At 47.8% G+C, this 12,828-nt stretch overlaps 1 protein-coding gene across 3 annotated transcripts in view; it reads right to left on the minus strand.

Moving 5' to 3' along the window:
• The window catches only part of IGSF9 (immunoglobulin superfamily member 9), a 665,024-nt gene that overhangs the window by 105,817 nt on the left and 546,379 nt on the right, over nt 1–12,828 (minus strand). For all 3 annotated transcript variants that reach the window (XM_069604696.1, XM_069604697.1, XM_069604695.1), the window contains exons 16-17: nt 11,294–11,378; nt 3,970–4,137 (exon numbers count right to left, since the gene is read on the minus strand). In XM_069604696.1, coding sequence (XP_069460797.1) covers nt 3,970–4,137; nt 11,294–11,378 — 253 coding nt within the window. The remainder of the gene's footprint in view (nt 1–3,969; nt 4,138–11,293; nt 11,379–12,828) is intronic.

A 12,828-nucleotide genomic window follows, 5' to 3' on the forward strand; every position in this document is an offset into this window, starting at 1 on the left:
AGAAGTGTGAATTTGATGTTGCATGCCTGCTGTACCTGGGTTATCACTTCCCTAAGCATGGAATAGCCATGAATAAGAGGAAGGTAGATTAGGTTCACGGTGGCCGGTGCCAACCTCTTTTAAGGATCTCCAACGCTTCATTGGTTTCGCCAATTTCTACATAAAGTTCATCCCTCAATTCTCCTGAGTGGTGCTACCATTGAACGATCTGGTGAAACCCACAGGCAGCATGGGCATTTATGGACTTCAAAACTTACTTTACCACTGCCCCGATTCTCTGACAGCCGGTTCCGCTAAGACCATTCATCGTAGAAGCAGATGCTTCCAACTCCGCCATAGGTGTAGTCCTGAAGCAGGTACAGAAAATATAGTGAACCCAAACGACATTATTCGGTAATCGAAAAATAACTTTTGGTGATCAAATGTGCCCATAAAGAATGGTGACAGCTCTTGTTGGGCACACGTCACCCCATAGAAATACGATCGGATAATCCTAATTTGCAGGTTCCCCAGCACTTTGAGTGATACAGTAGCAGGCAAGCCCGTTGGGCTTCCTTTTTTGCCTAATGCCATTTTTTGTATCTCTTATATTCGTGGTTCCATTACCGTTGCGACAGATGCCTTGTCTTGCAGTGGACCCAAACCTCTGGAAGTCGTCTACCTGGATAAGATTCTGGAGGGGAATCGGTTCGTACTTGCCGTCACTCCATTTTTGCACAATATTCAAGAAAAACAGACCGCCTTTCTGCTGGACACCTACCTACAGACTTACATCCTAGAAAGGGTTTCTGGTGCAAATCCCACCGCCTGTTTCTACTTACGTTTGGTCTGCAGCAAGTAGCATTTCAACTTAGCTATGATACACTGGTACCCGGAACAACATATAACGATACTTCTGGAGGCCTACTTGGCGGACTGAGGTTCAGTGGTACGTCTCCTCTGGCTCTACATGCGCTCAACATAAGGTGCACACAACCATCATTTGCCAGTCGGCAAGCTATGCCCTCTCGCACTACCAACAAAGCCATGGTGTCAATTCTCTACTGACTTTATCGTCGACCTGCCATAGCGGAAGGACAGACTGTAATAATGGTCACTCTGGATAGATATACCAAGCTGGCACATGTGTCTGCCGTCCCTCGGATCCGTACTGCATAGGCAACGGCACTTGTATTTATTTGCAACATTTTCAGGCTTCTCTGTTCATCTGGGGCAGCCTGGTGTCTGCCTGAGAGGTAGGAGGTAAACCAATTCAGGACAGTGCCAGAGAATCCCATCCTGTCAGCAAGGAGGATGCAGTGGCTGACAGTGTTGAATGCAGCTGAGAGGTCAAGGAGGATGAAGAGGCATGTCACCCCGAGTGGGACAGGTATGCCCAGACGTGGGTCCAGATCCAGCTGTGCCTACAGACCAAGGTACACCTCACTGACGGTGGTCAACGCGCCTGAAACATACCCAAGGTTGCTTGTTGTCTTGTGTAGAAGGAATGTGACTTAGTGATTCAGGTTGAACTGCTCCTTTCGGGTGGGAACAAGCCTGCTTTGCATATGGTCTTTCACCTTCTGCGATGGCCAGGAAGGCTGGAGAACGATGGTCTGGAGGGTTGCCCAGAGCAATGCCAGTGGTGAAGATTCTAGATCTTCCAGCAGTCGCTCTTCAGTGTTGCCTGTTAATATCTCTTTAACGGCTCTCACTGCAGCCTCAATGCGTACGTTCCCAGTTTCCCATGCGAACCAATCACTTACGTATTTGTATAAGCTGCTATAAGGTAGTGCCTTCTCATCAGAGGTCATAATTGCTGTCTCTTGGTGCTCCCTAATTTTGCTCTTGCTTTAATGTCAGACACGGGACATAATTCCATGTCAAAGCGGTCGCACTGAAAGCCCCCTTTTCTAAATGCACGAGGACCTGTCACATCACACAGGACACCAGAAAGACTTAAGGAACCAATAATTCTTATTAGGTGCATAATATAAAAAAGGAACCAGCATAGCGCAACCCAGCTGGCTCAAAGAGAAAGAAGAAAACTCCACCATGGAACAACGATGCACCAAGCTGTACCTCTGAGTCCATGAAGCCATCTTCTTTCAAATGCATGGGCATCAGAGACCCCCTTATGCATCTCTCTTCCCTCGCCCAAATAAAGCTACTACGTGTGGGAGATTGGGAGTGGAGGAAAGAGAACAGCTAGATGCACAGGATCACCCTTGAGGTGTAAAGGGACTCTAATCAGATTCATGATCCTTTGGTGCAGTGCCCTAGGGCCGAGATGAAATTAGCTGGCAGTCCCAGCCCAGTTCCCTGCAGAAAGGTGTCCACTAGATGAAAAGTACCAATGTAATGGCTGCCCTTATTAGAAGCATCAACAGAGAAAGTGTGAGGACAGGAGCATGGTGTCTGCACGGTGTGCAGTTATAATGTCGAAAACATTTGGTCGAATTACAAAAATGTAGAAAAAATAATGTCGAAAACATTTTTTTGAATGCTTTATTTTTTTATTTACATGTTTTTTTTGGGTTCCGCAAGTAAAAAAAAAGGTTGAAACAGAAAAAATAATTTAAAAAGGGGATTTGGGGGGAACCCCCCCATTTCGAACAAAAAACAAAGAAAAAAAGACATTCAAAATTTTTTTTTTCGACATTATGTTTTCGACATTTTGGCCTTTGACATTATGTTTTTCGACATTATCACTATAAACCTGTCTGCACTACTCTCTACCCTTCCCATGCCATGGGCCTGCAAGTGGTCAAGAGTGAGTGCCTATTGGAGCCGAACTGTGTGACAGAGTGTGTGTTGCTGGCAGAATGCGTGGGGCACTGTATTGCCCCAGAGAGTGCTGCCGGGGAGCATTCAGTGCAGATGCACTCAATGGGAAGTGATCAGCACGTGTGAGAGGTGGCGAAACCTGCATTGCAGGAAAGCTGTCTGGAAAGCATGCACTGTTCTGCTTGAGCTGTGTGGATAGCATTCAGTATTGCCAGGCAATGTGAAAAGCATGCACATGCTCAGACTGTGTGGGATGCATGCAGTGCTGAATGACTGGGAGACGGACAGACTGTGAGAAGACTTTGACGAGCCCCAAAAAGAGGCGAATAAAAAAGGCTAATGTATAAGCACTTTTGCAACCCTGTATAAATTGCAGACTTGCACCACATTTTTGGGTATCTACCAGCACATTAGTAATATTAGCACCCTCAGCGTGTGTGGGAGGCAATCAGGTTGCTCCAAACCAGAGGCGTAGCCAGGATTGTCTAACAAGTGGGGCCTGAAGCTAAAGAAGTTGGGCCCAGTGCACTGACATTAACATCTGTAAAAGCCCACACAGCACTGCAGAGTGTGGGCATTTACCGATTTTGGGTGGACCTTGCCCGCTCAGGCCCTACCCTGTCTACGCCACTGCGTCCAAACCCAGCCTGAATCTACTGATGCAAGCCCGGGTACGGAGCAAACCGAGTGCTCTGTGCACCCGCTCTCTTTCGGCGCTACTGTTTTCACTGCGCCCCCAAATCCAGCCCCACCCGACCCAACTTACCTTAACTTGGCTACACCCTGCTTCACTCCGTCAACTTGCCTTCCTGGTAAGCCATGGAAATGGAAGAGGCGCTCCGAGCGGAGCCCCGCCTTCCATTTCCATGGCAACCGTGACTCTCCCCGGGCGCTGCTGAGAACGAAGCAGCGCAGGCGTTTTTTTTCTTCAATGGCTATTAGCACCTCAAGGGTTTGCCCGGGGTGCTAATACCAATAATCCTGCGTTCTGTGGGCTTCACCGGCCCGGTAATGGTACCAGGGCCCGGTTTTAAGGCCCTCGCTTTTCTTGGGGCCCGAGCCATTACCGGCCGGTGAATCCCGCAGAACACGGGATTATTGCTTAAGCCAATTGTAGTGATATTAATTAATTACCAAGTTGCATTTGTCAAGATTTACATTTTTACCAGCCCTGGTCTAATGGGTGCTGCTCGTTCTCCATACCTTGCCTCCGTTTCCGCCGGAGGGCACGGCGGCGATTCATGATATAGGCAGCCAGCAGGCTGAAGACAACCGCCATGCAGAGGAAGCATATACCAGCGATGACTCCGGCCATCACAGGCTGCGGCAGGATATCAGGGAGCTGGGTGCGTGATGGGTAAACCTCCATGCCTGGAAAGAAACAAAGCAGGCGGAGACTGAGCGATGGTGCAGTGTTTGACATGAGTACAACCTGATAGAGAGCGTGCACAAATACTGTTTTACATCATCCCAGGAACGGAGAGACCAGCGCCACTTCTAATTACACAAAGAGCTTGCTGGATATGGAGTGTGCACTCAGGCCCTGATTCATGGAATTATTTGCGTGTAATATGGGTATTTGCGTGACAATCTGCAAGAAAATCCCTGTTTGACGAATGGGGATTTGCTCACAGAATGGCACGCAAATCCCTGTTTTACACGCAAATAATTCCATGAATCAAATATCTTCCGCTTTTCATAAATGTCTGGAAAACTAGCAAGCCAATTAAAAGACCTCTGTGACAATATAACATGGACTGGTTTGTTTGTTCGTTTGTTTATTCATTTGTTAAGCGCACCAGACTCGTAAGTAAAAGGGCGCAACGACAAGGAAATGCACGGTTTACATAGTTACGTATACACAGGCTACAGAATTTACATATAGCAAGATGAACAATTTTTGCATGAATACTGGATATATACAATATGAACAACAGGACTGAAGCAGAGGTACATGCACTAAGGATATAAAGCTTATATGGTTACAGTTAAGCTTATATAGGCTACAATATTTACATAAAGAAAGAATATAGCAAGATATACTTTTTTCTTAATTGCAGGATAGTGTCTTCAGGGGAGAGGGTGATGGGAGGCTAAGGACTGGTGACAATATAAAATCCTATCCCCGCTTTAAAGGAAATATACAAATCTGCCCACCACCCCTTTAAAAACAAAATCATGCTGTCAAAAGTATGAGATGGGGGTTTGTGGTTGAGTGAAATCAGGGGACCAGGGTTTTAGTCCTGGCTACTCACTTAGCCAAACTGTGTGATCCTGGGCAGATCCAGTTAACTCCTTGTACATCACTTCTCTGATTTGTTAGAATTAGGAGACACCACTGGCGTAACAGGGGCCCCCGCAGCCCTCGCGGTGCCCCGCAAGCACATGTCCTGGTAGGGGGCCCAACTTGCATAATTTCTTTTTTTTTCAAAAAAAAAAATGTATCTTTTTGAATTCACTCTGCCTTCATAAAGAAATAATTTTTTATGAATGCAGAGTGAATTAAAAAATAATTTATTTTTGAAGTCTGAGGGCTCCGTCCTCCCCATGGCATGGAAGACCCTAGGCTCGAGGCCTCCATGTCATGGGGTGAGGGGAGCCCTATGACTTCAAAAATAAATAGTTTATTTTTGAAGTCACTCTGCCTTCACAAAGAAATTATTTCCGTTATGGTTCGGTCCTTAATGGAAATCATTTCTTTATGGAGTTAGAGTGACTTCAAAAAGAAACGATGGGCCTCATTACGGGTTTGGCGGCAACCGTGCCGGTGCTACCAGCAGGTTGCCGTCAGACCGGTAATTATTTACCGGTGCCCAACTTCCCGGTAACACCGGGGGATTACAACCCCGGCAGTCTGGGAAGTCAAGCACTGGCAAATAGTAAGTCCCCATTATCATAATAACGGTGCCAATGCTTCTATGAAAACTATGCGGGTGGGTGCCGTTCTGCCCGGCAGGTGTGTCCTGCCGGGCAGAACGGCAACCACCCGCAGAGCTGTAATATGCTGGCCCGGAAACAACAGTGCCGGTAAGGTTACCGGCACTGTTGTTTCCAGTCCGGCATAGTTGTAATGAGGCCCAATTTCTTTTAGAAGTGTCAGGGCTCCCCTCAACCCCATGATGTGCGCGTGTGTGAGTGCATGTTGACAGGGTGCACACTTAAATGTATAGGAGGCTGCCTGTGTCAGTGTATGGTGAAAGGGTGCACACTTTAATGTATGGGTGGCTGCCTGGGTGTGCCTGTATGGTGAAAGGGTGCACACTTAAATGGATGGATGTGCGTGCGTGTATATGGTGAATGGTGTGGGTGCTTGCATTCAGGGGTGCAACAAAACCTACATTTCAGGGGCTAAACCTTCAAATTTTGGGAGAGGTGCTAACTTCATGGGCGGTCGGGGAGGGGCAAACGTATTTGTTTGGGGTCTCTAATTTCTTTACGCATTTTAGACTATTCTAGTGCCGCTTCAATGTTACAAGCAGTTAACTCTCTCCTTTAAGGTTGAAAGCACCCACTTATGGGCTGCTGTGAGAATGACTGGTCTCCTGTTCCCTCTCTACCCTTCCAATCACTCCCCTGGCATGCAATTACTAAACCCACATCACAATGTCAATTGCTTAAAAAATGTGGCATTTGAATGCAGGTACTAGCAGTGAAATGCTTTATGTTAGTAATTGCTGGGTTCTTGTTAACAGCGAAACCCAGGTGCTGTTTAACGTCTGTGTCCTGTTCGGTCTGGCAACTGCTCTGAAGGTCAGCCAGGTCGAGTCAACATAGCCCAACATTTCAATGGGAGAGAGTGCTGAATCCCAGTCAGCTCAATGGTGTTGCACCAATACTTGTGTTTAATGTTTGGATTACTTAGTAGTAATCTTCATTACTCCTAGCCCTATTCTTCCTCGTCCGAGTGTGTATGAGACAGTACTTGTGTATAAGGCCCTCTGCCTCATACACAGGTACTGGGATGAGGTAGAGGTGCTTGGAAGTAATGTCTGATTTAGCTACCTGTAATCTTCATTACTCCTAGTCCCACTCCTCCTCATCCCAGTGCTTACCTATGAGTCAAGGCGTCTGAACCGTAAACTCTGGGACAAGGAAGAGGGACGTGGAGGTAATTCTGGGCCAAGGAGATGATTTTGGAGTTTGGGGTGGGAGGGAGAGGGGATGTGTGGGGGGGCAGGATTGTACGATAAATCATAATGTCTGTCCATGTCCAGGCTAAGCAGGCATGATATGTGGTATTAGTGGCTAGAGAGGCATGTTGGTGCAGCCAGTCTAGTCATTCCTCAGTTTGGTATGACTTTTTTTTAACTGGGCATTTCTGATAAAGCAGTCCTGCTAAGTGAATTACCTGGCTAGACTGCCATTTGGGTGCTGCCAGTCTAGTCATTTCTTACTGCAGCATTGCATATTTTTCTGGGCATCTGTGATCAAATGATATGATATAAGTCATTTATAACGTGCCTGCACACAAGTGTTTCTAGGCACGTCAAGACAAGGGAGGGAAGATAGAGGGAGGACAAGACAAACAATTTTACTAGACCTTGTGTCATTCAGATCGTGCAAGTGCGAGAACGAGAAGTGCAAGGGGAAAGGGCGGGAAAACAGGGCAGCAATGCTCTGACTAAGTGCAGCCAGGGCAGTGTGGCTCTAGGTAGTGCAAGGAGAACAAGGGACTGTAGGGCTACAGTTTTAGCCCCTAAGTGCATGGTAGGCCCAGAGGCAGTGCAAGGGTTACTAATTAAGAAAGAGTCTGGACTCAGTGAGACTCTGAGGGTAGCCAAGCAACCAGTCGGTACAGCAGACAGGTAGGTCGGGTAGGCCAGCAGGGGAGGGAGAGAGAGAAAGCAGAGGAGAAGAGGAAAGTTTTGAGCTGCTTCCGGAGCTTCAAGTGGTCCGGCTCAAGTTTGAGAAGGGCAGGGAGGCTATTCCAGAGGGAGGCACCTGCAGAGGAGAGAGATCTACCCCCCACTCTCTGCCCGGAGAAGCATCTAACCCTTGTAGGTAGATGAGCGAAGGGCTCGAGAAGGAAGATATTTTGGAAGAGAGCGTTGGATGTAGTGCGGGCCCCGGACCCAGAAAGTCTTGTGAACAATGCAAAGGGTTTTGAACGTGATACTTGCAGCAACTGGGAGCCAGTAGAGAGATTTCAGGGCTGGAGAGATACGATCCATGGGCTTGAGGCCAATGATAAGTCTCGCAGTCCTGTTCTGGATTAGTTGCAGAGGCTAGAGAGTAGGAGAAGGCAGATTGAGAAAGAGGCTGTTGCAGTAGTCCAGCCTAGAGAGAACAAGGGCTCTGGAGACAGTGAGCTTTTGGGGGAAAGAGAGATAGGGAAGAGTCCCTTTGAGGAGGAGCAGCTGTTGCTGGGACTTCTTGGCGACATCCGAGATGTGAGGAGAGAAAGAGAGAGTGGAGTCAAAGATGACAGCAGGGTTGTTTGCCTCCCAGGAAGGCGAAGGAAGAGGGCCCAAGGCGGGCGGCCAGAGTGAGAGAGGGAAAGCAGAGGCAGGAGTCCAAATGAGAAGGATCTCCATCGTACTGACATTAAGGCAGAGATCGTTGGAGGCACACCAATCCTGAATAGCGGATAGACAGTCGGGAATGAGCGAGAGAGGAGAGGAGTCTGAGGAGAGCCTGAAGGAAAGCAGAGTGTCATCTGCATAACACTGAAAGTTAGAGAAGAATGTAGAGATCAGGTGGGACGAAGGGGCCACGTAGAGGTTGAAAAACCAGAGTGAGAGGATGGAGTGGAGAGAAAGGGACAAAGTTGGACCTGGGAGGGGCAGTCCAAGAGGAAAGAGGTCAGCCACTCAAGGGCATGATCCATGATGGCCAGGTTCTCATGGAGCCGATTGATCAGGATTGATTAGAATGGCGTGGTTGACCATGTCGAAAGCAGAAGAAAGTTCAAGGAGGATGAGGAAAAAAGGAATTCTGGAATGAAGGTTGGAGAGCAGATCTTCACAGGTGTTCAGGAGAGCAGTTTCCGTGCCCCTGGCAGCTCTGAAGCTAGATTGATGGTCATGGAGACAACCAAGAGATTCTGTGTGAGAGTAAGCTGGGAGATGGCCAGCTTTTCCAACAGTTTGCCCAGGAATGGGGTGATGGAGATTGGGCGATAATTTGCCGGGCAGGCAGGATCGGCAGACGGCTTCTTGAGGAGTGGGTCCATAATGGAGTGCTTAACGGGAGAGGGGACATTCCAGTGATGAAAGAGAGATTACAGAAATTGGTCAAGGCTGCAGGGAGGGTGTCAATGTGGTTCTTCATGGTTCTGGTGGAGCGGGAGAGCACCTGTTTGGATGACACTATCATAGATCGGACTTGTTTAGAAACCTCGACAGGTGTTGTCAGAGAGAAAGAGGAGAAAGGAGGAAGAGAGGTAGAGATGGCCAAAGGGGGGCCGAGAGAGGAAGAGGGAGAGGAAGAGGCGATGGAGGACAGGATGTCCTGAGTTTTAGCGGAGAAGTGAGATGACAGAGCCATACAGAGGGTCTGGGAGGGAACAAGAGAGGTAGAGACCGCAACAGGATTGGCCGGTTCCTTTCAGATTTTAAAGAGCTTGGCCGTGTTGTTAGAAGCCACAGAGACACAGGCTTGAATGTGTGTTCTCTTCTTGATGAGTGTTATTACTTCGACTGTCATTTTGGTGCAACCAGTCTAGGTCTTTCTAAATGTGGCCTGGCAGACTTTACTATATTGTAACGTGTCTACACTGATCTACATTGTGCAGCCAGTTGGACTTGTTTTCATTGTGGCATGGCATTTTTAATAGCAAAGCATTAATGTTCCTGTGCACTGTTAGGGACGTGCATGTATTGGATTGGTGTTACCCTACAAAACAATTGCAAACACTCTGGCATTTTAGCCAATTATTCTCAGAAAGTGTGCTGAATATTGCATTAAAACACATCTTTATATCTTTCTCCTACTGCAGTGTGCGGCATATCCCTTCAGCAGCACGTTTGTGCGTATTGCGCAAGTGTGATAATCTAGGCAGGCCCAGAGTGTGGCGCGACCTGTGCTTTGTTACTGAGTTGGGGACCGACCCCCTCAGCATGGCTCGCAGGGGGGCTCCTACATTTCGTGTTACGCCACTGGGAGACACTAGGGACATTACGATTTTCTCACCCCAGTGACTACTGTGCTCCGGGTCTAAATACTCTTTGCCCCCATAATCTAGACAGCAGAAGGCGGGTTCAACACGTGCTCTCCACTGCATGAACATAATTTGGGGTATCACGTTAAGAGAGTCTGACTAAGCAACTGAACCACGCACAGGCCCCACCCCCTTAGTGCGCTCACCTCGCCGGTCTTTGTCTCCATGTTCATTTAAGCCTTGCAGAATATCCAGCGAGTGCAAGACCCTATCTCCTTTCGAAGGAGGCGCTGGAAAGTAAATAGGGAATTGGATCTCTTGATTCAAGTGGAAGTGTGCAAACCTCCTATGCAAAAGAGGGATGCCCGAAAAACGACTTTAACCCAATGTAGTGCCATAAAACAGAGAACGTGACGTTAGCTGAGCCTTCTTGCTGACATCGAGAGAATTTATTTGAAGTTCACACTTTTTCAAATCGGACAAGAGCCAGAGGTCCAGTCCATGCGGAAGTAAAGCTTGAGCGCCGCAGCAATCCGTGTACAGGGAGGGAAATAAAAGGGGGCCCTGCGGGGAGTGTGTACTTAATACATCCTATGTAGCATGGACTAAGATCATGACGGGAACCTCAGCTGCAACAGGAGGTAGGATGCTTGTGTCTACCTTTTAAATGGCATGGATTTGCGGATTTTTATATAAATGGGGCAAAAGCACATTCAATATTGCGAGTCAAAGAAAACAGCATAAAACAAGAGCTATAACTGTATGCAGTCGTCTAAATAGATGAGTGCATGCTTTAATTTCAGAATTTCACTTTGTTGATATAACTGTGTAATGGATCGTGATTTTGATCGTATAACGACGAGGTGCTTCTATTATTGATACCGTGTGTCTCTGTACTCTGTACTCCCTGACCATAGCTTGAATATTGAAAGGAATCCTCGTTCCTTGGTATCTACTGACATCATGTGGTAGGCTGGCTCATTGCAACTTTCAACAATGTACACATTGCACGAGAATAGGTACTCAGACACCTACCATGGTGATTTCGTACACAAGAAAAAGGCAGAGGCATTCACTTACATCGCATGCTATAGTTTACAACTCTTTCTGTCTGTCCCTGAACAGTATTAAAATGCTCCGTCACAAGCCCCTGTACAACGGGCACGCCGGCGCAAGGGAAGCGCCATTGTTGTGTGCTTCACAAACATCGCCGTCCCAGACCTGCATCGGCTGCGCCATCGTTATCTTGCTATCATTTCAACGCCACCTGCCTGCAATGAACGGCCATGGCAAATACCGTATACAAACACCGCATCACACCGCTGCGCCTCAGAACGGCCTGAATGGCCCTTCCTTACCCTGGCCCCCAATGCCATCACTCCCCTCCCCAGCACCTACTGCAGCCACCCTGGCATCAAGTGTCCTCACCATGCGTGGAGATGTTCACCGTGTTGCTTGGGTCACTGATATATTCCCCAGCGAAGGCCACCAGACGAAACTCGTACACAAAATCCTGGGTGACGGAAAGAGAAAAAACAACACACAGGGTTCATCCATGGGAAGCGATCGCTGTGCGAGGGGCAGGATGAGTTACAAGTTCAAACGAGCACTTTAGGTGACCAAACAACTCGAAGGCACCGTGGCAGTCTGACCTGATGAAACTCTTACAAAATTAAGTGTGAGGAAGAAAAAACAATACAAGCAAATAACACTTCGTCACAGATAAAAAGACACAGCAATCGCTAACTTGATTTTTTAATGATATAAGACAAATGACCGGGCCGAAAAACACCCACACAGAAATGGTAATAGGATGACATTCCCCAGGGAGGGAGAGAGAAAGAAATAACCTGGGCAGCTATCAAATTAAGTTGACAATAAGCACTCCAACCTAAAATAGCTGCTCTGAGACAAAGTTTACTTTAGCATGAACTTAGTCTCCCATGTTTAGTGCAAGTTACTCCCTGTCAGAAACAGGGGCCGAAGTGAGCAGGAATGAACAGTGAATGATGCAGAACTCCATATTAGGCACAGCCGACAGTGGACATGTAACACGTTACTTACCTGTAACGATTGTTCTCCAGCATGGGGTCTGGCATGGATTCATATGCTCATGAATATTCCCCATCGGCAGGCCGGGAATCCTCAGTAAAAGAAAAAACAGTTTCACTTTCACTTACAAACTGTATTTCTCCTCTAAACCAATCACTGTCCTCTGGGTCATACTGCCTCCAGCCAATGACAGTCCTCTTCCTAAGCCTCTCCTCTGGCAGCCATCTTCAGATTTGGTAAGCACGTAAAATGGTAGTATGACCAAGAAGAGTCACAGAGGGGTAGGAGGGAGGGTTCACAGGGGAATCCATGCCAGACCCATGCTGGAGAACAATAGTTACAGGTAAGTAACTTGTTCCTTCTCCAGCATGGGGTCTGGCATGGATTCACATGCTCATGAATAAGGAATACATAGCAGTACACACATGCACAACCACGGGAGGTGGCAAGGCTCAACAGAAGCAACACTCCTACCTCTGGAACAGACTCACCTCAAGCGAACCTGTTGCTTAGCACTGCTTGGCCGACTCAGGACTCCTCTTTGGAATCCCCGTCGGTGCAGTAGAACTTCATGAAAGTGTGCGTGGACCTCCACGTAGCAGCCCTGCAGATGTCCAGCATGGGCACCCCAGACAGGAACGCCATCGTCGTAGCGATTGCTCTAGTGGAGTGGGCTCTCAGATTGCCAGTTCGCCAACCGATGACAGTGCGTGATGCAGCCAGAGAGCCATCTTGAGATGGAAGCCTTGGACAGGGCCTTCCCATGGTTCACAGGACCAAAGTTCCCAAACTGTTGAGACGTCTCCCGAAAACTCTTTGCACATGCCATGTAGAACTTCAGGGCACAAGCAACGTCCAAGAGAGTGCAAGGCCCTTTCAGCCAGTGTCAAAGGCTTCGGGAAAAACACAGG

Source organism: Ambystoma mexicanum, chromosome 1p, assembly GCF_040938575.1.
Source record: "Ambystoma mexicanum isolate Mex_15411 chromosome 1p, UKY_AmexF1_1, whole genome shotgun sequence".
NCBI classification, from domain to species: Eukaryota; Metazoa; Chordata; class Amphibia; order Caudata; family Ambystomatidae; genus Ambystoma; species Ambystoma mexicanum.